General features: G+C 37.8%; 1 protein-coding gene across 2 annotated transcripts; it reads right to left on the bottom strand.

Moving 5' to 3' along the window:
- Positions 1–9,391: 9,391 nt before the first annotated feature.
- On the bottom strand, positions 9,392–22,984 carry LOC127795762 (nucleobase-ascorbate transporter 6-like). 2 transcript variants are annotated; one of them, XM_052327635.1, is made up of 15 exons: positions 22,899–22,984; positions 22,453–22,607; positions 20,704–20,801; positions 20,395–20,568; positions 19,145–19,245; positions 13,317–13,392; positions 13,101–13,160; positions 12,783–12,967; positions 12,046–12,142; positions 11,548–11,634; positions 10,626–10,684; positions 10,435–10,526; positions 10,235–10,312; positions 9,980–10,140; positions 9,392–9,870 (listed from the first exon to the last, which is right to left on the bottom strand). In XM_052327635.1, exons 2-15 carry the CDS (start codon positions 22,553–22,555, stop codon positions 9,652–9,654), a joined length of 1,590 nt encoding a protein of 529 aa, XP_052183595.1. In that variant the 5' UTR covers positions 22,556–22,607; positions 22,899–22,984; the 3' UTR covers positions 9,392–9,651. The 2 variants fall into 2 exon arrangements, with proteins under 2 accessions (XP_052183595.1, XP_052183594.1); XM_052327634.1 differs by lacking the exon at positions 22,899–22,984 and having other exon boundaries at positions 22,453–22,845.
- Positions 22,985–26,467: the final 3,483 nt, after the last annotated feature.

The raw sequence follows: 26,467 nt of genomic DNA on the forward strand, positions 1-26,467 counted from the left end.
TATTTTTCCATTTAGAACATATTTATCATTCCTATATAAGAGAACACATTTAGACATTTTGGAATAAACATATAACGCAACAATGGTAAAAAATGTTCTCAACTATTCAAAAATGATTTATTATCCCTAATTCCATTCGAATAAAATCAAATCTTTCTTGCGGTAAGGGTTTTGTGAAAATATCCGCTAATTGTAATTTTGTTGGGATAAACTGAATAGATATTTCTTCATTTTGGACATGGACGCTAAGGAAATGATGTCTAACCTCTATAAGCTTCATTCTCAAATGGCTCGCAGGGCCGCTCTCGCGCTAAGGCGTGACATCCTAGTGGCTCTCACTTGGGGGTGTTTGACCCCTGAATAAAACCCACTCAAGGGCATGGGGCTGAGGCCTTGCAAGGGTGGATAGGCTTGCTGGGCTTGCGCGTGGTCGTGCCTGTGTGAGGTCACAGCCACGCCTGTGCGTAGTCGAAGTTGCCTCACCCCCAAATGGCCCTCACTCGGGGGGTGTTTTACCCCCGAGGGACCTCTTACTTGAGGGCAAGGCTTTTCATAAGGGGTGGACCCCTGCCAAGTTGCCTATATTTTGGGAATTAGACTTTAAAGAGATAGAGTCAAGAAATTAATAGGTCTCTCCCAGAACTTGTACATAGAGAAGATGCTAAAGAGGTTTAACATATTTAATTTCAAAAATGGGCAGTTGCCTGTCCGGGTTAGAGTTCATCTCTTTAAAGAGATGTCCCCTAATACTATTGAAAAGAGAGATCGTATGAGTAAGGCACCATATGTTGCCTGGGCTGTGGTTGCCAGGTATGGTATCTTCTTGGAAGAAGAGTTCATCTAGGAAGGTGCCATGGGGAAGAAAATAAATTTGACGGAAGAAAAGTCTTCTATTCCACAAATACCTTATCGGATTATTAAGCAAGGCAAATCAAGTTAGGGAGATCATCCACAAGTTCCCCATAGATCTAGTAGAGTGCCCCCATCCTCTAGATCAATGGTATGGTTTATCGGTGAAGGAGATACATGAATTATTCTTATATGGGGACAGTGACAATTCAATTGACCCTATCACCTATGAGAAGGTGATATTTGATATCGATGCCTTGAAGTGGCAAAAAGTTATGAAATCTGAGATAGAGTCTATGTACTCCAACCAGGTCTGGGTCTCAATAGATCTACCTAAGGGAATTATTCCTATTGGGTGTAAATAGATCTTCAAGAGAAAGATCGGTTTAGATGGACAGGTATCGACCTACAAAGCTCAGTTGGTGGCAAAGGGTTAATGTTAACGTCAAGGTATTGACTATGACGAGACTTTCTCACTTGTCACGATGTTGAAGTCCATCAGAATAATGTTAGCTATCGTTGTTTACTATGACTATGAGATCTGGCATATGGACATCAAGATGACTTTTTAAAATGGATTTCTTAAAGAAGAGATCTATATGGAACAACCGAGTGGATTTGAGTTCATTGATCCTGATCAAGTACGTTTGCTAAAGAGATCAATATATGGTCTGAAGCGACCATCGGGGAGTTGGAACATCTGTTTTGATCATGAGATCAACGAGTTTGGTTTCTTGAGAAATTCAAATAAACCATGTGTATATTAGAAGGCTAGTGGGAGCAACATTGTGTTCCTAATCTTGTATGTGGATGATATTTTAATTATAGGTAATAGTGTGGACATGATGATGCCTACGAAAGCTTGGTTGTTTAGAGTATTCTCCATAAAGGATATGGGAGATGCTACCTATATTTTGAGGATTAAACTTTATAAAGATAGAGTCATGAAATTGATAGGTCTCTCCCAAAACTTGTACATTAGAGAAAATACTAAAGAGATTTAGTATGTTAAATTTCAAAAGGGGGTAGTTGCCTGTCCGGGTTGGAGTTCATCTCTCTAAGGATATCTCCCCTAATACTCCTAAAGAGAGGGATCGTATGAGTAAAGCACCTTATGCTTTGATGGTTGGGATCCTTATGTATGTGATGATATGTACAAGGTCGGATATTGCATACGCTATAAGTGTTGTAAGCTGATATCAGTTTGATCCCAGTGAGAGTCACTAGATCATAGTTAAGCATATTTTGAAGTACTTCCAAAGGACTAAAGATATGCTACTGATTTATGGAAAGGGTGATTTCCATGTGGATGGATTCACTTATTCCAATTTTCAATCGAATGTTGATGATCGCAAATCAACGTATGGTTTTGTATATCTCTTGAATGGTGGTGTTATGAGCTGAAAAAGTTTCAACCAGGCCATCACAACAAATTCAATCACTGAAACCGAGTATGTTGCAGCATGTGATAGTGCTAAGGAAGTTATTTGGATCTAAAAGTTTCTTTTGGAGGTTGATGTGGTTCTAGCCATTTTGTCATCAGTACCTTTGTATTGTGACAGCAATGGAGGTATCGTGCAGACGAAGGAATTTAGGTCTCATCAGAAGTCCAAACACATTGAGCATTGGTTTTACTTGATTCGAGAGATTATAGCATATGGGCACGTGCAATTCCAAAGAACAGATTTAGTGGATAATATAGCTAACCCACTCACCAAGCCTATGACTCAGTCACAGCTGGATCGACATCTTGAGAAGATGGGTATCTAATTCCTACCAATGATGTAACACTAGATGCACATGTGATGTAAATTAGCATTAGTGCAAGTGGGAGATTGTTAGTGTTGAGTGCCCTGATGCTAGATTTGGATGACATCTAATGGACTCGTTTTAATGCATTAATTGTATTTTTGTATAAATAAATAAAAAAATAATATTTTCTTCATTCATATTTTCTCCAATCAATTATATGAATAAGTCTCTAGATCTTCTATGTAAGAATCTTATTCTCAAGGTGTTAAGACTGCATGACAGGATTATTTGGTAACAAAATATCTTAAACTATTCCTAATCCTTAGATTCTTTGGATGGGGACTTTGATTAATCGAGTATAGACTAGCACAGGGGTTAATATCTCGTTCAATATGGGGATATTGATAAGATGATGGTAGGTCATGCACCATATGACATGAGATGTCATTGGTCATTGTAAAAAAATCAGCCGAATGTGACGCTGATAACTAACCACATTGTCTGGTGGATAATGGTCAAGCCATCAGATTGCGATGGTGTGTTAATGTTTAGACTTGAACTGACATGATTGTTTTGTGTATTGGTGTGTAGGATTTGCTAATGAGCCGAACCATCCAATTGGGAGGTGAGAACATTCATCTATGTGGTTCCGTATTGTTGGTATATGGAGACAAGTGTTGAGAATAGAATTTGTCTCCCCTGTCAGTATTTGATGGGGTGAACGTCCCATGTGATCTACTATTGATGTGACGGGACAATCCCTAGTCAAGGCATATTAAAAGTCAGGAAAGGTGTTTCTTGAGGTGTCATCTAGTCATATTAATGAGGTCTGACACATAGTTATTGAGTTTGTGAGTTTGTCACTCCATAGCTCTCTCTTAGTGAGGACATTAGGTGATGGATGAATTATAGCACATGGTAATCGTCAATTATAATAGGTTTACTTGAAGTGAGACTTCACTGCCACCTATACTATCTTGAATTGCACCTAGACCGCTGCTAGGTGCAATTCAGGAACTTACGGAACGTCATTGGGATTTGGAGAAGTTTCGGTGATAGGTCTAGGGGTTGACCAATACTAAAAAGGGTTTTGGTGTTATTTGATTGCTAGCAGTTAGTGAAGCTTGAAAGTCACACACCATATAATATTGCATTTGGTATTAATATCATGTGCCCAATATATCTCTGAAAATGATTGATCAAAAGTTGACCCTTGCCCCCCGGCCAATATTGCATAGTGCACAGTTGAAATGCATCGTGCATTGTAATATTGCATGGTGAAATTACAGGCGACGGATTACAAATAGTGCATAGTGTATAGTAATCATGCATAGTGCATAGTATATTGAATTATTGCATGCAAAATTGAGGTGGGAGTGGCGGCAAAATCCAAATTCAATTGAATTTGAAGAAGAGAAAATTAAAGAAGGGAAGATATTTGATAAAAAGACAGTCAGGGCCTCTGCCTTATCTCTCTCCTCTCTTCCAACATAGTTCTCTTCTTCTTCTTCTTCTTATTCTTTATACTTTTTTTTGAAAATATCATAGAAATTATACGTGTAATTGTTACATATATAATTTTGAGACACGGGTACCAATGATACTCAGATCCTCTGTGCCTAGCACAGGAAGCGGTGTTCAGAATGGTACTTTACTGCATACTAAGTGTGGACAAACTAAGACAACCACAACGTGAGGTGAACACGGTCTCAGTACAAAAATAGTTTTTGTACCCTAAACTTACATCGGACAGCAGGTATGCATTTATTTATGTATTCTATTGTTGAATATGCATGCTACTTAAATACCCAAGCTATGTATGGCATGTATATTATATTCTGCTGCGTGTATCTGATACGTGGTAAAAAATTTATTTTTACCTATACCGTCGTATTAGTGATTCCCTTCAAGGTCCGCAACACAGAGACAATTAGAAGGCATGCAGGGATCTTCCCTACATTGGCCCTTCGATGCTTAAGTTAGACATTGATGTCTAGAAATGGAATGTAGATGTATGCAGAAGTATGTATGTGTGGTGTATCCAATATGGGTCTTTGGGAGAGTAGGCTCCTGATGGTTGTGTATGGTCCAGAGTCTAAGTTTTCGAGATTATTTTCTCAGAGAGAGAGAGAGATAGAGAATAAGTGGTGAAAGGTCCCAAAAAAATCTATTTGTCATGGAATAGGCGGGTATTTATAGACATTAAATGGTGGGGGTCCACAGCACGTGGTATGAGAGTCTATTGACTCTCCAAAAAAGATGCAGCGAGTGAGGTCGGAGAGCATAGAGGTATCATCGGGGAGAAAGTGCCCTGGTGAGTATTCTTCGAGTGGGTCCAAAAACTCTTCGAACCTATCGGGTGACTTGGGCCCTTGGAGACTCTAGGCAAGTCTTTAGGCTATGCAATGTTGAAGCTTGACCGTCCTAGAGACTTTCTATAGGTTCCGAGGGACTCTAGTCCCGGGAGACTCTTCAAGGTCATCCGGGCTTATCAAGATACTTCTATGATTTATTGAGGTTTTGGGATTTTCCTAGGGCACCCCACAACTAGTAAGGGGGAGAGGGAGAACTAGGCTTGATGCTTGGCTTATTGCTTACATACTTAGGGGATAATTGGTAACAATTTGAGCCTAAAAAATCTAAATAATTAGCTCAGTGATGGGATAACTGAGGGTAGAACTTTTTGTATCATGAATCTCTTCTATTGATTTCATTTATACTATGGGATGAGGGTGCTCGATGAGCTTAGTTTCTAGAGACTCTGTGAGGGATTTGGTATTACAAGAGAAAGATGTGGAGATAACTTTTTGCTCAATATGCTAATGGGCATATAAAGAAACTTTGATATGATCAATTTGAATCTTAGTTTTATCTTTGTTGGGTTGGGTATTTGGAGATGGATTAACAAGGGAGTTATGGGTTTATAGGGTGATTTTGGAGCAAACTCTAGGTAGTGAGAGATGTGGTGAGGGATTTAGGGGTAATGGTGGTGGATAGACTAGCAACAGAGGTATTAGCAAATATGGTGAAAGTTGTAGGTGGTGGTTGAGTAGTACTATTGGTGTTATACCATCAAGATGAGGGATTTTGAATGTAATTTGCTCGTATGGTATGTTTATTAAGCAAGTAAGGTTTAGAGAAATCAAATTCACATTCGTTAACTATATGGTCTACTATGCCACATATATAACATATATCACTCAATTGCTCATAATATCAAGAAAGAGTGGCTCCTTACCCAAATCATCCACCTTAACAGAATACCCAGATCACTTTAGGCTATGGAAGGTGAGGAGTTTAAGGGGTTGCTCTGGGAGGAAGAGAGAAAGGGAGTTGTAGTGTGGTGGAGGTTGAGGATGGGATTTTAAGAGTTGTAGTTCATTAGATTGATTTTGAAGAATTTTTAAGAATAAACTAATTGAGTAAATTCTCCGTTTGTTTAAGGTGAGTTAAGCTTTAAGTTGATTTGCGGAGGATTAATTATCAAAAAGATATGAAACTTTTATCATGTTTTTAAATATGTATCAAATTTTTATTTTTTAAAAAATTCTAAAACCAAACTTTCAATTTGTTACAATCATATATTACCATCAACCTTTCGCTTTAAATATTGTGTTACAATTACGGATCTCATGGTAAGTCCCACATTGTTATCAAAATCCTGATTCAACTCCTATGATTTTACAATTTCACATGTCAGGAACCTTACGACTCAATGCCCATATAAAATCTAAATTGTGGTAGAATTCGAGTGAATCTTGATTCAACTTGGTAAAATCGATAGAATCCCGAGTTGGAAAATGATTTTACTAATTTTAGCTTTTATGCACAAAAAGGTTAAAGAGTAATTTTTTTCGTCTCTTGCCAGCATAGTATTAATTCTAATTTGAGGGATGTCATTTGCCTCTGCGAACCCTTATCTCTCTCAAGCACCTTCGTCGCAGTCTTCTGTCATTTCCCTTTGTCGCATGGTTGCTTGGTGCTAAAAGTTGTTGTCGATTCACAACTTTGATTGCTTGGTGTCGTTGTCGATTCACAAACACAAACTATTGGCTAAGCCACCATCGATTCATAAACATGAATTGAGGTTTTCATGCTCACCTACTCAGTGTATTTGTTTCCTTGCAATACGAATCAATTCACAACTACGATTGCTCAGTGCTGCCATTGATTTAGCGTAAAGGGGTATACAGTTTCATCGGTTTCTTCTTTTGCAATTTCTTGGTCTGATTCAATTATTCCGGCCCGCCATATCTTCATCAATTTCTTCTTGCATGCCTTCATTAATTTGATTATTGTTGGTTTCCTTTATTTAAAAGTGAATTATTGTTAGTTTCCTTAAAGAATTGAATATTTGTTAGAGATTTTATTATAATTATTGATTATAATATAAAAGTTTATTATTCCTTCCTGACCAAAAGGGGGCGATCGGAGGCGGGGTCGCAACGGTAAGGCACGGGCTTCGATGAGGGGTCTGTCTGGGGGGCGGCTGGCACCTGCAAGCACTCCGACGCTCGAGTGAATAAGAGTAAGAAAATGACAGTGTATCAATAGGTCAGATGGTAAAACATACATTTGCTCTGAAAAGAGTTAACTGATATAAGAGAATGAGATGTTCTCTTGCTTGCATGCGTTGTGCGTCTGCAGGTGATGTGCCTGACTATCCAGCGCCGGTTGAGGTTCCTAGGTGGTAGTATGGTGGCGATGAAACCTTAATTAATGTGGATGGAATCTATCATTAATGAGGATGGGATATGAGGCAGCGCACAAATACCCAGTGGGAGTTGTAATGATATTGCAGTAGGCTGGCGTAGGACCAAGAGATGGGCTGAGATTGGGCCCAGAGATGGGCCGAGAGAGAATGCTAAGATTGAGCCGAGAGAGAGGGCCAAGATTGGGGCCAGATGATCTATTTACCAACGTGTGTTATTTTTATTTATATTAGGTTAAGACTCATATCATTTATAAAAATTTATATTATATAAACTAATATAAAAAAAATTTCAACCTGAATGGATGAATGATGGTATATGGACTTAATATTTAAAATTTTCATATTATTTATTATTTTTGAAATTGATAGATAAAATTATTTTGAAATAGGTAACATATATTCATTCATAGTAAGGAATAAGATTGCAATAATCATATTATTAGGCATTATTAATTTATTTATTTATAAAATTATGTCATTATAAACTTATATTTACATAGATTAAAGAATATGTTTAATTGTCTCTAAAACCTTACGATTTTACGATCCAAATTTACGATATGATATTATGAACTCTCATTCGATCTTATTTAAAATCTTAATTTTAACAATTTTAAGTCCCACACCAACATTAGGATCCATACATCACAAACTTCCAACATTAGGATCCATACATCACGAGCTTCATTTTTCAAGTCATGACTCGTAAAGTCATTATATCTTATGTTGTATTTAATGTTTTTATTATTTTTATTTTTATTTTTTGCCCTTTAACTCATTAGAAATTACTACAACCTTCCTTTGTTTAATGTAATTTTTATTTTCGTATAACATAGCAAGATCAACAAATTTTTTGTGTTATTTTTAAAAAGTTAAATTTTTACAAATTATTTTCTCCAAAAATAATTGTTCAAACTAATTGGCCAAACACCTTTTTCCAAGTTTTTAACATTCGCTTGGATGTTACACTCTCATTTCTTATTTTTGAGTTCATATAAGTGTCATTTAACTATTAGCCAGCTTGATTATAATTTCTGTATTTTAAATTTATATTAATTATTTTTATTCTCAATTCTAATATTATTATCACTTTTTAACTTAAACATCAAGACTTTTCAGGTGACTCTCGAATAAATTCTAACGGTCTATTTTTCAATAATCATTATTAGAGTATTAAAGAAAATGCTTGATCTAAGAAATCGTATCAATATTACAAATCCTGTCAATGTTCAGGCCTTATAAGTTCAATGATGTGGATTAATATTACAAATCCTGTCAATGTTCAGGCCTTATAAGTTCAATGATGTGGATTTTTCAATTGTCGAGCTAGAAATAGGCCGAATTCATGATTTAATCGTAATAATAAAAAATTTAAATTATCACACACAAAAATTTAAAATACAAGAGGTTAAAAATCACTTCACCTGATGGTTCCACACCAATAAGTTTAGTAAAAAAAAAAAAACCCAAAATATAAAAGTTAAATTATTGATTAAATTATGTTTAAGCAGGTAGGATTAAGGGTTAAATCAAATTTACATTCATAAATTATATTTGTAATCCTTATTTGAATGTGTGACAAAATGCCATACATCATAAGTTATGGGCAACTTTATTTATAATTTTGATGCTTTAATATTTTCTTTTACTTATTTTAATTTTTTTTATAAATAAGAATATCATTAAAGGAAAAAAACCAACTAAATGTTTATAACTTTAACAAAACATCTATAGCAAATGGGTTGAGCCATCCATGGGCCCACCCAACCAACGCCCTAGCCAGGCTTGGTACTGTAGCAAACAGGCTGGGTCGGGCCAGTGCTTTGTGACCCACAGCCCGACCCACCGAAACCTTCCAATAATAAATTCTTGCATTTAATTATGCACTCCCATGACTCAGCCCGACCTACCTTAGCCCTTTAATTAAGGGCCATAGTGCCATATTGAGTCCCCATTTTCTATTGTTTGGCCCCGCCCATGAAATGGGTTGGCCAAGCAGGAGGCGGGCCAGCCACCCATTTTCCAACTCTAGCTACTTTCAATAAAAATCAATTACCATTCTCATGAGAAACTACATTTCAAAAATTAAGAAAAACAAAATTATTATATATTTTTATTTCCTAAACTGAACATGATGGCAGCAAACACTTCCATTGCCACTTCAAAATCCGCATCATCCACTGATTTACAACACTTCAAAATAAACAAACAAGAATGTACTGGGGGGCATAGAGCATGAACATATGATGTAAATAACACAATTCTAGCATATATATATATATGTAAGATAGAACGCATTGGGAAGCAAAGCAAAAGACCCACAGCACAACAAACAGCTACACAGATGGGAAGTATTTGTTGAGATTGAAAGGCAGGGAATAGAACTCCTCACTCCTTGTATCAGTCTTGTAGGACCTGAATTTGTCCCACCAGTGCTTCCCTCTGTCCTTCCTTACTACAAGATCTCTCCTGTGCAGTGTGTTGTCCAGGAAGTATGCCAGCAGTCCTGCGACGAACGCCTCTGACGAGAAGGGAACGTTGATCATGTCGTTGAACTGCCCGAGGAGAGAAAGAAGATGGTCGTCAGTTTATCTGTCAAGAGTTCTGGGAGGGGGAGAAGAAAAAATAAAAAAATAAACTTGAAATGTGTTTTAGACTGCATACCCATCTTCCACTGGAGTGAACCGGGCCATAGCCGTTGATAGCTGTGTATTCGTTGAAGTACTGGGGTATGGAGAGCCCCAGAAAGATGGAGAAGCCCAGTATGAATTTTGTCCGGAAGCTGTTGAGATTGCAGAACTGAAGGAAACTTAAACCTACCGCCCCTGCGCAGGCAATCGAACCAAATGTATGGTTAACTAGAATAGATTAGGTTTTGAGGATATCGGCTAGGTAAATGATTGCATTATAAATACTTACCCACATAACCAAAGAAAAGGCAGTATAGAGCACCAAAAATTGGTGCTGGAATTGAGGCAAAGACGGCTCCAAATTTTCCTGAGCAAGTAGATTCGGTCCATAAGTGATGAGGCTAGGCTCTCCCTCCCCCTCTCTCTGGGGTGAAGAAGCATTGATTTTGTTGAAAGCAGAGCCACAACAACATTGGACAAACAACTTACCAAGAATGGAAAAGAAAATCATGAAGCCGGCAGATATTTGCACAACCCGTCTACTGCCAACACGAGTCAAACCTAGAAGCCCAGCATTCTCACTGCAGTTGAACCAAGAAAAATGACGCATAAGTTATGTCTCAATTAACACAAGTCGGAAGGAAATAAAGCACGAAAATTTTCATTGTTAAGAGTCTTACACTGAGACAGAGGATCCATTGACAGTTCCAAACAAACCAGACAGCAAAATGCCTATTCCCTGGAACAACATATGAACAGTTAGTTCGGAGCAAAGGCGAACTCAGTGTTCTCTGACACAAGTTTTAACAAATTTGCATATGTTGTTTTAGACAGCAACATGAAGAAAGACGGTCATAGAGAGACCATCTTAGCAAGGGTTCCAACACGTGAAATTTCAAGGATGAATAATTCCCCAAGGAATACAGTTTATCAAGTCCATTGCTAAGAAACATAGAACAGCATAACAGAAATGCAAAAGGGAAAAATTCTAGACAACTTTTTAATAGAAATTAGAACATGCGACAAAGAGAAAAATGGCAACAAATAAGTATATATGTTGTCTGATTGCAACACCCATGATTCAATCTAATAACCATATCCAAGGAAGATAAACAACCAGAGAACAGATGAGGATGAAAAATCTAGTAACTCTCCAAAAGAAGATAAAAGATAAATGAGGAATGGTACAGTGGAAAGTGTGACAAAAGAGATTGAAATGATAAAAAAGGAGATTTGATAACAGAGACCGGGTGCGCTCTTAATGCCTCCAGCTAGTTATTTGGCATTTATATCACAAGTTCACATCATTTGTCGCAATGATGTGAACTTGTGATATAAATGCCGAATAACTATTCATTGAGTCATGAGGTCACATCTCTAACATTTCCAGGTGATCAGCAGGGCCCTTAAGAGTCAAACTCAGTATGGGGGACCATAAGGGATTGTCTTCTAGCACCATGAGATGTCAGAAGTTTATGAAAGGGTTCTCCCATGAGTCTCATCATGCAGACACAGAACAAGCAGGTTGACCAAGAAAAACTCGTATTCTTGAGTGCAGTTGTACTACTGAAAAACAAAAGAACTGAACCATTGTTTATTTACCTGCCAACCAACACCTCGGCTGAGAACAGAAGGCGGAAAAGGAGTTGCACTTGAATATCTTGATACAGCAATAAAGGCGCCAGTGGACTGTTTATATCATTAGAAACATAAAAAATAGCTATTTATGAGGGATACATAAAAAAGAAAACCCAAAAGATAAAATCTTAATTTCAGATAAAGAGACATGACTTAAAATAAAGATGAAAGAACAACTGAATCAGTATATGTATGTAGGCCTGCTTATAACAAGTATCAACATTTGCAATGTTTTCTAGCCTTCGAATACAACCTAGTGGAGTTGACTAAACAACTCATTTATGCAGCATCAACCAGTGCAGAAAATTAATAGTAGAAAAATGGGATGTCTGTATCTACAGGACATAAATAGGCTGCACAGTATATTGGTCTGAAATTGCAGATAAGCCAATAACAACCAAGAGAACAACTGTGACAATGCATTCCAGTCATTTCCTCTGTTACATCAAGAGAAGAACAAACCTCTACAAGAGCAACAAATGAGGTAACCATCATTGCAAACGCTTCACCAGCATCAAAAGAAGGAGCTCCCCATTGAAAGGGGTATGGAATTCTTATCCTGCAAATGCAAACACCACCACAAAATTAAAGTATGTTCTTGCACATGTTACCCATAACACCAAGCCATATTTCATGCACTAATTTATTACTTGAACCAAGCATTTGGTCAAAACACATTACCATTCATCATCATTAGCACCACAGAACAATGCTTAACTCAACCAAACACAGGATGGAAGCATTCACAACCATCAAAGAAATAAGTGCATAGTAAAGAAAAGTTTCATTTAACAGAATTAGAATGCAAGAAACCAGTTTCTTTCATTTGGACTATGACCAAGAAAATCAGTAAACATAGCTATCCAGTTTGTGCATCATAACATACTCAAGCTTAGTAAACATAGCTATCAAGGCTAGCACTACATAAAGAAAAGGGTAAAATCTACATAAAACATCTTCAATGCAGATAAATTCTATATATTGTCTATATTCATGATGAACCACTTAAGCCACTTCCATGTATTCAAAAACAACACTGCATGATGAACTAGCACAAGTTTCTTATGGTGACCTCATTGACTGAATTGACAAAGTTCGAGAATTTAGCAATTCTTTAATTATGGAATTTGAACATCATTCTTGCGCGGATTAATAAAGGATGCTAAGGTTACCAGCTAATAAAAGGGAATTGTATTTACCAAGGAGCACCACTAATAAGTCCAGCCCGATCAGTACGACAGCTTATCTGTGTTTTTGGCGCTTTACCATCATAGGCTCCACCAACAGTGAGTAGGTGAGCATAAATCCACACAATCACCACCGTGAATATTACAGCAAACCGTTCAAAGATAAATTTTCCTCGGTGCATGACATGGGTCAGATACTGCACGCAAAACAAAATTAATAAATACAGCTGAAGGTTTTCAGGATTTTTGGAACTTTAAAATGGAAGAAAGCAAAGTGGTTAACTATAAGTAAAAAGAATAAACTTTTCTTAATACACTAAAGAACATTACCTGTGAGAAAATAACTAAAAGGATAAGCTGTGGCAGTCCAATTTCAATGCACTTAGCAACCTAGAAAACAAACTAACAGTCACATCCAATAGGACACAATGATAAATCAGAAAAAACATAAAAGGATGTCTCCCACATCCCCCCTCCCTCCCCCTAACAGAAAGTAAAACAAAAATGAAATCCACAATCGCCCAACTGCAAGCAAAGTATACAAACCCCAGGAAAACCAAACTCATAGAGCCCAAAACCAGTCAGAGCAACCAATGGAACAGCTGAGAGTGGACTCAAGAACCTGAAAGGGAGATAAATGGATTTAGGAAACCTCAACAAATGAGCATGGAGTCTTTAAATTCCTGCTGCCAGATAGCAGCAATGACTAGATTGCATACACACAAACAAGAGGAGCCATGCACAACACAACAAATTTATGCTGCTTAAATCAGATTGATTCAGAAAATCAAATTATACTAACAAAACCAGACCAAACTGGAGAGATATCTGTCAAGCCCTTGACTTAGGGTTTGACAATGGCTAAAATTCCGAAAGGAGGTTCCTTCTAGAACAGAAAGATAAGAAGAGAAGGAGAGAGAGAGAGAGAGCAAAGAGGGGAGAGAGAGAGAGAGAGCAAAGAGGGCGGGAGAGTTTGTTATTCAATCCAAAAAACCCTTTACTTCTTCTACAACAGCCTACTTATTAGGCATAGCTCCCACAGTAACAGTGTCTTCCCTCCAAATACATCTCCCTGCCCATTAGTTATTTAACTACCTGAGCCGTTATTACAATTATGCCCCGGGTCCTAAAAAATTCCCCCCCCCCCCCCCATGATATAATTCTTGTCCCCAAGAATGTCAAAGAAGATTGATAACATGGGGAAATTGCTTCAATACGTCTGGTAAGTACTCCCAAGTAGGCTAGTATGAAGGCAAGTGAGACCACCAAATCAATACTTGCGCCATAGGGGTTGTACCCTGATATATCACCCTTCTATCCACAACAGCCTGGGGTTCAACTGCCACTTCATCCTCTTCGATAGTTGGTAACAGCAGACTGACTTCCACTTCAGGTTCGCCCTCCAAATTAGGTATCGAGGAACTGACTGGCACATGAGGGCTGACTGCTTCCTTCAATAATGACACATGGAATACGGGGTGGATCTTAATTTCCGTGGGTAATTGCAGCCTATATGCCACCTCACCGACCTTAGCCAATATAATATAGGGTCCAAAATACTTTGGGCCAAACTTAGACACACAACTCTTGGTGAAAGCAGGCTGTAAAAATCGCTTCACCTTAAGGAACACTTGATCTCCCACTGCAAAAGTTCATGCACTTCTCCTTTTGTTAGCAGACTGTTCCATACGATTTCGAGCTGTCAAGAGCTCCCTCTTTAATTCAACCAAAACCTCTTTCCGTTCCTAAAAGTAGTGCTCCGTATCAGCCAAAGTAGCTGAGGTCCTCGTATTAGTTGGCAGTAGGGGTGGACAATACCCAAATAAAGCTTCAAAAGGAGAGCACTTAATAGCTGTGTGATAGGTCGAATTATACCACCACTGGGCTAGAGACAACCACTTATGCCAGCTCCTAGGCCTCGCAAAACACATGCATCGAAGATAACCTTCCAAACATTGATTCACGCGTTCAGTTTGCCCATCTGTCTCTAGGTGGTGATAGGCAGTTAAGAGGTGCAGCCCCACTCCCATACTCTTGAACAGTTCCTGTCAAAAGGAACTTGTAAATATTTTATCCCTATCTGACACCACCCTCTTAGGAATTCCATGGAACTCCCCTACTAAATCCAAGAACACCCTAGCCACCTCTGAAGCTGAAAAAGGGTGTGTGAGGCTGATGAAATAGGCAAATTTAGTCAACTTATCGACAATCACCAAAATTGTATCTTTACCCTCAGATTTAGGTAACCCTTCGATGAAATCCATCGAAATATCTTCCCACACTTGCTTCGGTATGGGAAGTGGCTGTAACAACCCCAACACGGCCACTGTTTCATGTTTACAACGCTAGCAAATTTCACACTACAATACATACCTTACCACCGCCCTTTTCAGCCTTGGCCAATAGAAAAAACCCCTAATTCGATGATAAGTTGCCCGCACCCCCAAATGCCCACCTATTGCCAAATCATGCATGGCTTGCATGGTTCTTGATTTTAGCTACTCATCCTTTCCAATCACAATTTTGCCCTTGTAGCGAATTACTCCATTGGTTAGTGTATAGACATTCTGATTATGGGGATGGACAACCAATTAGGGCAGTAACTCTTGCAACCAGGCTGTATTGACGTAGTTGTCCACAACCTCTTTAATCCACTCTGGAGTTACAGCTATGACAGCCTTACAAGACCCCTTTTCATCTCTTCCTGATAGGGCATCCACCACCACATTCTCCTTCCCTTTCCTATACTGAATTGTATAGTCCAATCCTAGGAGCTTCGAGACCCCTTTCCTTTGCAAATGGGTGTGCAGTCTTTGCTAGAGTAAGAACTGTAGACTCTCATGGTCAATGCGAATTATAAAAGGATTGCTTTCCAAGTAGTGCTGCAACCTATCCACTACCACCAACACTGCAATTAACTCATCATATACACTCAACCCCAAAAGCTTAAGAGCCAGCCCTTGACTAATGTAAGCCAATGGCCGCCCTTCTTGCATTAGCACCGCCCCCACTCCACTATCGCATGCATCAGTTTCCACCACAAAGGTCTTCGAGAAATCTGGTAATGCCAACACTGGAGATTGAGTCATGGCCTTTTTAAGAGCTCCAAAAGCTGCCTCCGCTCTAGGATTCCAATGGAAATTATCTTTACGTAACAACTCCGTTAAAGGCCGACTAATTATCCCATAATGTTGGACAAATTTTCTGTAATATCCAGTCAGTCCTAGAAACCCCCTCAATTCCTTAACAGTTGCAGGCCTTGGCCAGCTCACCATTGCTTCTATCTTCTTCGGGTCAATGCTGACTCCATGTTCGAAAATAATATAGCCTAGGTATTCCACCTCTTTCTTGGCAAATATACACTTAGACAACTTGATATATCATTGATTAAACCTAAAGACTTCAAAGGTTGTTCACAGGTGGGCTAGGTATTGGTCCAAATTTGGGTTGTAGACAAGTATGTCGTCAAAGAAAACAAGTATAAATTTTCGCAAATAAGGGCTGAATATGTGGTTCATTAAGGATTGGAATGTGGTTGGGGCGTTAGTGAGGCCGAAAAGCATAACAGTGAATTCATAAAGGCCTTGATGTGTGCGGAATGTTGTCTTAGGTATGTCTAATAGGTGCATCCTGATTTGATGATACCCAGCTCGAAGGTCTAATTTCGAAAAAATGGTTGCACCATTGAGTTCATCAAGCAAATCCTCAATGATGGGGATGGGAAATTTGTTTTTAATGATAATGGAATTTAACTGTCTATAGTCCACATAAAAACGCCAAGTGCCATCCTTTTTTTTAACAAGGAGCACTAGTGAAGCGTAGGGACTATGGCTGGGTTGAATTAGAGAATGTGCCAACATATCTTTGACTTGGTTCTCAATTTCGGTCTTCTACACTAGTGCATAATGATAGGATCGGACATTTACAGGTTCAGCATTGGGTTTAATGTGTATGGAATGGTCAAAAGGTCTTTGGGGTGGTAGGGATGTAGGTTCCAGGAATAAGTCCTTATATTCAGTCAATAATAAGTGCAAGTTGTCACAAGTGGTTACCTCATTCAGCAGTAAGTTCAACTCGGCCTCCACATTGGCTGCTTGATCCTCCACCTACACACCTCTTAGAGAGTACAGATGGGTGATTTGCCCACTATCCTTGTGCATCAATTTCTGTAATCTCCTTCTTGAAATTAGCTTGCAATCTCCTTGTTCCAAATTCCCTACCAAAGTCAGCTTTTCTTCCCTAAACCTCCACTATCACCTCCAACTTATTAAAGTCAAATGTTAACGGGCTAACAGTTTTCATCCAATCGACCCCCAAGACTATGTCACATCCCCTTAACTCCAGCACCCTAAGATCGACCACAAACTCCACTTCTTGCACGACCCAAGTAAAATTACAACACTTGTAGTGACTATACATTTTATTACCATTTGCTACGGTGACTGATAGAGGGACCGTCTCTATCATCTTACAGTTTAGGCCTACAGCAGTAGCTTTATTTAGGAAGCTATGAGTGTTGTCAATGTCAATTAACACCGCTAGTCTCTCTTTCCCACCTGGCCTTTCACCTGGATAATCCTTCAAGTGGAGCCACCTTTTAAGGCATGAAAGGAGATCTGGTCGCCTTCATCCCCGTGATCTTCTTCTCCTATACCTTCCTCCTCCATGACTTCTTCCAACAGCTCCTCCTCTACCTCGTCGTCCTTGCCTGACCCTTCCATCTTCAGCATCAATCTTCGGCACTGATGTCCAGGGCTGTATTTTTCGCCGCACTTGAAGCATAAACCCAGTTGTCGCTTCTGATCCATTGTTGAATTCTTATTACTTCCCGAGTTAATACCAGTCTTGGGTTCTCCTTGGCCAACCACTCCCATTGCCAACTTAGAATGTTCCCCCGAAAGAAAGCTTATACCCCTTCCCTGCTATGCCCTTGAGTGATTCCACGACTTGCTCTTCTTGAACACTGCTTCCCAGGTCAATTATTGCAAGCAGGCCTTCTTCGTCGCTTGTTTAACTGTCATCGGCGCTAACATTTTCACCACTGATCGCAAGTCATCCTTTAGGCCACTGATAAAACTTGAAACGAAATAGGCCTTCGACAAGCTGGGATGGGCTATTCCGATCACCTTTAACTCCTCGAACCTCCTTAAGTACTCCTCTATCGACCCTTGTTGCCGCAGCTTATTGAATTCTTCTACCATGTCGGTCATATTTTTTTCTCTGAACCAGCCTCACAATTCCTCCGAAAAAGTTCCCAACGACACCCGTGGCCTTTCTAACTGCCTCCAATTCTGATACTAGGCATCGGCAACATCGTTGAGGTATGCCGCCGCCATCACCACCTTCTGATCCTCCCCTACGCAGTATAATTCAAAGAACCGTTCACAGAGGCAAACCCACCACCTCAACTTCTCCCTTTCGAATATCGGAATATCCAATCTTGGTACAGTCGTGTGGTTGTGGGTTGCCAACCCCATGCTCCTACCCTGCAATTCGCGTTCATAAACTCCTCACTCGTCCGATATTCTAATTCCTTCCGGCCTAGGCAAGATCCCATCCCTCTCCAAGATTGACTCGATTCCCAATCTTGGAGGAAATTCTCCAGCCAATTTGAATTGTGGCAACGCCGACAGCATACTGAACATACTATCGATCTTTTGGCCGGAAAAATCTATCCTTTCTTAGCCTCGTTCCAACTCTTTGATGCTATCCCGAATGGCCGTGACATCCTCCCTGTTGGTCGTTGCATCCTCCTGCACGCGTGTCACGCTCGTCTCAAAGGCCTCCATACGCCCCTCCATTTGTTTGAGACGAGTGCCTTCCGCCATGCCGCACGTCGATCTTCCACCCAAAATTCCCTCACCGAAAGGCCGCCAAGGACCTACCGCTTTGATACCAAATTGTCAAGCCCTTGACTTAGGGTTTGATAATGGCTGAAATTCCGAAAGGAATTTCCATCTAGAACAGAAAGATAAGAAGAGAAGGAGAGGGAGAGAGAGAGAGAGCAACGAGGGTGGGAGAGTTTGTTATTCAATCCAAAAAAACCCTTTACTTCTTCTACAACAGCCTACTTATTAGGCATAGCTCCAAATACATCTCAAAGTAACTAACAGTACCTTCCCTCCAAATACATCTCCCTGCCCATTAGTTATTTTACTACCCGAGCCTTTATTACAATTATGCCCCGAGTCCTAACAATATCATTAGAACTTCCCTTCATATTCTAACTCATTAACTCAAATACTCCTAGGGTCAAAAAAAAAAAAAAAGTCCAAGACAATGTGTTACTGTAGTTTCTGTTAAAAAAAATTTACAGTATAACTTGGCAAAGCATGATATATAATATCATGCATTTCTACAGATTAGGAACTAACCTTGTAACATTACGCCAAAGGCCACTGAAGCCTAGGACAATCTGAAGAGTAGAAGCAACAATGAGTGCACCCTGGATTGCACGCATTGTTCTTTTGAATCTCTGAGGAGGTACCAATCACATTGTTAGAACCAAAAACAAACAAGATTAATCTAGCATCTAAATGTGCAATTTCTTCTCTTTTTTTTTAGATGTGATACCAAAAGGATGTATAATAAAAAGAAATGTTATTTTTTCCACAGAAAATGGGAACACAAAAGGTAGCAATTGTGGGTGCCCATCATTAATAAAAAATGAAATAAAAGAAAAGAAAACATTTGTACTTAGTACTGGGCAAGGCAGTTCGTCTCCAACTATTGGCCGCAAAACTAATATTTGTGGAATGAAAGGAAAAGAATTTAAAAAAGAAAAAGGAAGTGTGTCCGTCATCTGAGGCAATAGTAAAATTCTGTCACAGCTAAAAAAAAAAAGAAAGGTTGAAGGAAAACTATAAAACCAACTTTGTTGTGTGGTACAAAATGTTGAGCAATAAAGCACCGGGATGTTCAAAATACAACTTTACGAAAGATAAGGTTACAATGGATATGCTACCATAATAAATATATAACAAGTGGGGTTATTTGTATTTTGTAGTAACGTCAAAGTAGCTCCTAGTGAATAATAATGTTCAGTCATGGAAGAAGAAGACCAATAGAGGCTCACGTGAGGAGAGTGGATGGAATAAGTCTTTAGAAAAAGAAGTAGAGGTGAAGGAAAAAAAAAAAAAACTCGGTGGGAAACTCTTAGCTATAATATGAGTTATAAGGATCTCAAAGAAGATATGACTAGAAAAATAGAGATGATGGGCAAGGTAGAATTCATGCAGCCAAACCCACTTAGTGGGATTAAGGCTTGATATGTTGCTGTCATGAAAACAAAGGGAAACAAATAAATATGCTTATTTGGATGTAAAACTGCATGTTAATAAGTGATTTCATTTTTCTTTTCATTGTCATTTCCATTCAAAAATCCTAGTTCCAAACATGGCTATGGTGTTGATTAGACAAAGATGGAAAAATATTGAGACACAAATGTTCTATCCTTAACTGGAGAAAAGGTTATAGAAATGCAGATGTGCCTAAAGAACTTCACAAGAATTCAACATGAGCTAACACTAATTATATGGTGCTATGTTCAATAACCATTACATCTTGGGACTACATTCATGTTCCATCCATCTCAATAGAATAGCATAGCATGTGGCTCACAAACCTCTATGGGGTCTGGGTCATTGAATCGACCAGAAAGGATAATTGAAATTGTGGCTGCAACAAACGTATATGACCCTCCAATCACAGCAGGCAATCTAGTTCCAAATAGTGTCTGCAGTAATGTGTTCAATCCAGCAACAAAGAGCAGTGTCTGAATGACCCTTGCTTTCTCCTCCTAGAACAATGATAAACAAGGGTACAGTTGGATTATCAAACATCTGGTCGTTGTGATAAAAAAATTTAAAAACAAAAAGGAAAAAGGGAAAGAGGAAAGAAACAATCAAAATGTATATTTGCATTGTCACCCTACATTCCTTCCCCCCATTTGAGGAACAAGAGCAGTGGGAATGAGAACTGTTGTGCCAAGCATCACCAGATAATGTTGAAAGCCAAGAAGGATAGCCTCAGCTGCATCAGAAATGTACCAAAAATTTTATCAGATGTACCAAAAATGCTCTAGACTGTTTGATCAAATAACGAGTTAAGAACATACATGCAAGCATTGAACTTCAATTCAAAGTATCCTTCAGATTGGCAAAGTATCCTTCAATTCAACGAGGACTTTCTAATCAATATGAAAGGACTTTAAATTTTACTAGGTTGAATTGAAGTAACCCATGATAGAAAGAGAAAGCAGAGACAGAAAAAGAGAATGGATGACAAGTCCTGATTTCCTTTCTCAGGGATAACTAAGTCCCACAAAATTTTCTTAACAGGACCAAGTTTACTTCCAAAAAACATTGCAGGGAAGTTCAGAATTCCACCAGGGATGAATCATCTACATTTTTGCCTTCTTAACAATTATGTATTAATATTGTTGAGGTTTAAACTTAGCTCTTTAGACAAACCAAACTAGATTGAGAAATGAAAATGGTAGAAGATTTAGATATCACTTAGTATTAGTGACATTCAATATTGTTAAAAATTTCCCTCTAAAAGCCTTTTTTTGGCATAATGATATATAAATGTCTAAATTTAAATAAACTCTACAACAACATTTTGTGGCATGGTTTTCTTTTACGAATTGGTTGACAGTCAAAAATTATTCTATGCCTAGTTGTTAAACCTAAGGGTTAATCCAAGTAGTGCTTATTCTTGCTTTCATATTTGTGCAGTAGTAGTAACTTTTATGAGAATAGAATTAAACATATAATCACAGTACTTCAAGAGAAATTTTTTTTTATTAATTACTTAAAAAGAGCGATATGAGAAAATGTAATAGCAATTTTACATATCAAATTAAGGAGCAGAAGACGACTCGTTGAAAAATATGGAACTTGTTTAGAACCAAAAACTCAAAAAGGAATTTTACTGTGCAAATAAATTTTCACATTTCAATGGTGTTTGAGGAGGGCAAGCCCTAGTCGTTATGGTAAAGCTGCTCCTTCATGACTAAAAGGTTATGGGTTCAAGTCTTAGTAAAAGCCTCTTTGCCAGAAGGGGGAAAGGGATAAGGGAAAGACAGGATACAAAAACGATCCTCTCCCCGACTCTCGCAAAGCAGGGAGACTCGTGTGCTGGGGACATCTTTTCTAATGATATTTGAGACAGGAGATTAGGACTTATACAGCATAAAAGGGGACTCTAATAAACAAATAAAGTACTTCGTATTGACTCAACTACGAACCTCGAGTTGCAAGGAAAATCAAACGGAGGCAGAATTAGAAACGCAACACACAGAAACAAATTCCAAATTGAGCGGTAAAAACATGTACCCCAACTTCTTAGCTGCAAACCAATGGTTTTTTTCTTCCTATTTTCATTGCTCATATTTATTCATCTATTCATTTGTATTAAATAATTACAGTCCATACAGTACAAGCCTAAGAGGAAAGCGAGAAAAGGCACCAATGCGGAAAACGAAAAGCTCATCAAGCTATATTCAACGAGAATCTACGCAGAATATATGCCAAAAATTAGCAAAAAAGAAAGACAGACTTGAAAGAAAACGAATCAACCAGATTCAGAGAATCAGAACCCGCAAGTATCTAGCATTTAAACTCACAGAATCTTCAGGAAAAATAAAGAAAGAAAGAAAATAGGGTGCTAAGAGACTGACGCCATGGTGGAGGACTAGTAATGCAATAGGCAACATCGGGAAGATGATCCTTTGGTGGGTGTGGCGCCGGCTCTTCCGGCTTCGGTGGACCTCCTCCTGCCATAGCAACCCTCTACAAGTCCCAAAAAGTATTCACTCTCAATCTCAACCGAAATCTGAAAACAACCCAGATCCCAAATCTCTCAGAAACCAGTACAAGTTACAAGAATTGGAGTAGAAGGGAAGAGGTTTTGAGAACCCAGAAATCTGAAATGCTGAATCAGTGGCCGAGATATGAAGAAACCCACATGCCCTGCCCACCGAAAACGAAGAAAAGCACAAATTGGGGAGTGTGAGTGTGAATGTGTGCCGTTGTAGCTGTAGTGCAAGTTTTACAATGTAGTAATTATTGCCGCAAAAGAAAGAATAAAAATAAGAAAAGCTGGGATTAAGTTCACAGCAACAACCTTTTAACAATCTCGGAGAAGCAAAATCAAGTGGAGCGCATTAGAGTCAAGAAAATCACAGACCCCACCCATCAAAGTTTGCAAAAAGGGCGGAAAAAGGACGGTGCTTCATTCAATTGATATTCACCTTGATGCTATATTAATTAATCATTCAAGTGAGGAGAGGAGGGGTCTATTAGTAATTTATTTAAGTATTTATATTTATTGTTCAAATAAATTATTAATATATTTTTATTAAATTATTTAAGTAAGAAATATATTAATAATTAATTAATGAAGTATTAATCTGAATGTGCAAGTAACATTATTTTTGGGATACAATCTCAAAACGTAAGTATACAAAAGGTGTCGAAAAGAACTTTTGTTTGTTATTTTTACTTTTTTGGGGGTATTATTTGTAATAATTTCTCAAAAAGGAGTTGGCAAAAAAGAAAGATGATCCCACTTAAAAAGAAAGAAATATACATATGAGGAAGCAAAGCATATCTCTAAGCAAGATTGCTTAGTGATGCTTTTTCTCTAATTTCATTGTTATTTGTTAGTTTCTCTTCTCGAATTTTACGCCATGAGGAGGTGAACAAGTTTGTCTTTCCAATGGTAGAGTGACCGACGTCGTTTGGTGGGTTTTTACGACGTTAGTTTTAGATAATAAATAATGAATAAATATAAGGCTCATCAATTATATATTTAAATATAGCTTGCTATTTACGAATTCTTGTTTTTGTACACGTAAGCAAGCAGTGATTTGCTTTGCCACTTTGAGAAAGGGAAAATGCTATTTGTTTCTTGATTACACCTTAGACTATATAATAATACATTTAAAATAATAAAAATATTCTTCACCTAAGGTAACATGAGGTGGTGAGATACATAATTAAATTATCTTTCACGGTGAGGTGCACACGACGCGATGAGGTGAGGTGGTGAGATGTGATTGATATTTTAGTCATTTGCACGTATGTGTAGCCCAATGTGTAATCCTTGATGTACAAGTAGTATAGTCTTAAGAGAGTATTTAATGTAATAAACATTACATTATAATATTATAATTTATAACGCATTTAAATTTTGATAATCTTAAAATTTGAAGTAAATCTATTTACCTATTTATATTTATTCCATTCCAGTCTTATAACATTAAGATATTTGATACTAATTTCAATACAATTTTTATTATTTTTGGTGTTTGATTAAAGTATTAAAATATTTATATAAGGAGTTTTTTGCGTTCTTTAACTATTTTTTCTTATAGATTTAGATGACTTGATGGCAATACTTTTAATTAAATAAATTTATTATTTTATCTGAAAAAGACTAATATTTATTCCATTGCAAGAACAATATTTATTCCATCCCAATCAAAGGAGAACAGGCAAAAAGTGTACGATTAGGGTTTGGATAATGGATTCTAAGGAGTACAGGCTGACAGTGAAAGTGTAGGAGCACATGCGAAAGAGGGAAAGTGACAGCACAGCGCGGCAATCTTTCATTTGGTGACTTTTGACGTGTAAATATGTCTAAATCAAATGCTTCAATTTTCATGCCATTAATAAAATTAAGAGTAAATTAAACTTAATATCGTTTTAAGATTTCAAAAACAAGAATAATATCGTTTATTTTACATTTTTAGTTATCATTATTATTATTATTATTATTAATATAACAAAACTACCCTCAATCTATTCTTTTTCTTTTATTCAATAAATTAGTAAAAATCTAACAATTTATTGATCTCTTTATTTATTTCACCAATTTAATGATACTCGAAACATTGTCAAATCATAGAAAGTGACAAACTAACAATTAAATTATAATTGATGTGTTGCGAATAAAAACTTAAAAAGGCCTAAAATAACTAAATCAAGCTTTAAAGTATAAAAAAAAAAAAAAACTCAAATAAAATGAAAAACTAGGAGACCATTGCAATCTCCGGGCACTGGGAGACCGTCATGGTCTCCTAGAGATTGCAAAGGTCTCCCGATTAACAGGTGGCTATAGTCTCCTAGAGATTGCAAAGGTCTCTCGATTAACAGGTAGCTATAATTTCCTAGAGATTACCCAGCAACAGAAGATCAGAAGACCAACAAATCTCCTAGAAACCTATACGGGAGGATTATTTTTGTCCCTGAAAATTGTAATTTTCCCCTTAATCAAGGGGGGGTCTCATGCAAAGTTCAAATAAGATAACTCTAACATTTAAAATTTTTTCAAAAATGATAAACATCATCCATAAGAATTATAATTCTAATATATTCTTGAAATGTCAAGATAAATATTATTTATAAAAAATCTTAATTTTAATATATCTCAGAGAGGTCCATATTTCTCTATAAATATATGAGCTTTCATTCTGAAAAAATATGTCTTTGATACAAATTTCAATATGGCATTCAAGTTTTCAATGTTTGATTTAAGTATCAGAGTGTTTGCGCGGAGATTGTCATACACCCTTTAATCATTATCTTTCTTAGAGAGTTCAAATGGCTTGACAACGATGTTTTTAGTCAATAAATCTAGGGATGTGCATTCGGTTATAACCGAACCGATTCGACAAAAAAATACTAACCAAACCAAACCGAACTGCATGTACTAACTGAACTGAACCGACTGACTAATCCCAACTAACCGACATCGAATTAACCGAAATCTAAATCGAGTTAACTGAATCGATAACCGAAAATCAATTGTGTAAAACCAAAAATTGATACAAAAATTAATATAGAAACAAATTGATTTACAGAAATAGAGAAACAACATTTGTGCAACCCGTTTGTGTAAATGAAGGAATACACACAATAAAGAATACAAATCCATTTACAATGAAGAAGAACAGAAAAATGCAAACCCATTTAGAATGCAGAAGAACAGAAGAAATACACAAGAGATAATACAAATCCATTTGTGCAAACGAAGGAAATGCAAATGAACAACTTGTAATGCAAACAAAGAAATACATCAAAAAACTAACCCAACTGAAAGTCAAAAAAATAATTGAAAAATCTTACAAAACTCTAACCTAACTGTCGATACTAACTTGAGTAACCTTTGTAGATGGTTGGTCGTCGTTGGTGTCAGTCGAACGTCCAAGCACAAGGAAGGAAAGAAAGAAACAAGAAAGTGATTGAACGGCGTTGGTTGTGGGTCTAACGAATAAGACGAAGAGGACGGCAAGACGGCGAAGGGAAAGGCCGGTGCGACCGACTATCGATGGCAACGCGCCGATGGACACAAAATCCATCAATTTGTGCTGGTCTGTAGGAGGCTCTCTCTCTCTCTCTCTCTCTCTCTCTCCCTCCCTCTCTCTTTCTCTCTCTCTCTATCGGTCTTAGTCTCCAGACTCCAGGTGAGCGGCTGCCTTGAGGGGGTGTTGGGTGACAGACTTACGAGTAATAACTTTCGGTTCGGGAGCCCGAGGAAGCGGTCTAAGGTAACTTTCGGTTATTCGATTATTTTGGTATAAATAACCGAACTAAACCAGATAATCAATTTTTAGGAAAAATTATAACCGAACCGAACTATTTTTTATGAAAAATCAAACCAAACCGATCGAACTTGTCGGTTTGGTTCGG

The sequence above is a fragment of the Diospyros lotus genome, chromosome 2, assembly GCF_014633365.1.
Source record: "Diospyros lotus cultivar Yz01 chromosome 2, ASM1463336v1, whole genome shotgun sequence".
In the NCBI taxonomy this organism is placed as follows: domain Eukaryota; kingdom Viridiplantae; phylum Streptophyta; class Magnoliopsida; order Ericales; family Ebenaceae; genus Diospyros; species Diospyros lotus.

What these genes read in the sequence shown, in the direction of transcription:
- LOC127795762 (XM_052327635.1), bottom strand. Translation starts at nt 22,555, where the DNA reads ATGGCAGGAGGAGGTCCACCGAAGCCGGAAGAGCCGGCGCCACACCCA. An exon ending in TACTAGTCCTCCACCATGGC is followed by an intron (nt 20,802 to 22,452) that starts GTCAGTCTCTTA and finishes TTTCTGATGCAG; the next exon opens with CTGAGGCTATCCTTCTTGGC. An exon ending in ATGAGTTTGGTTTTCCTGGG is followed by an intron (nt 13,161 to 13,316) that starts GTTTGTATACTT and finishes TTTGTTTTCTAG; the next exon opens with GTTGCTAAGTGCATTGAAAT.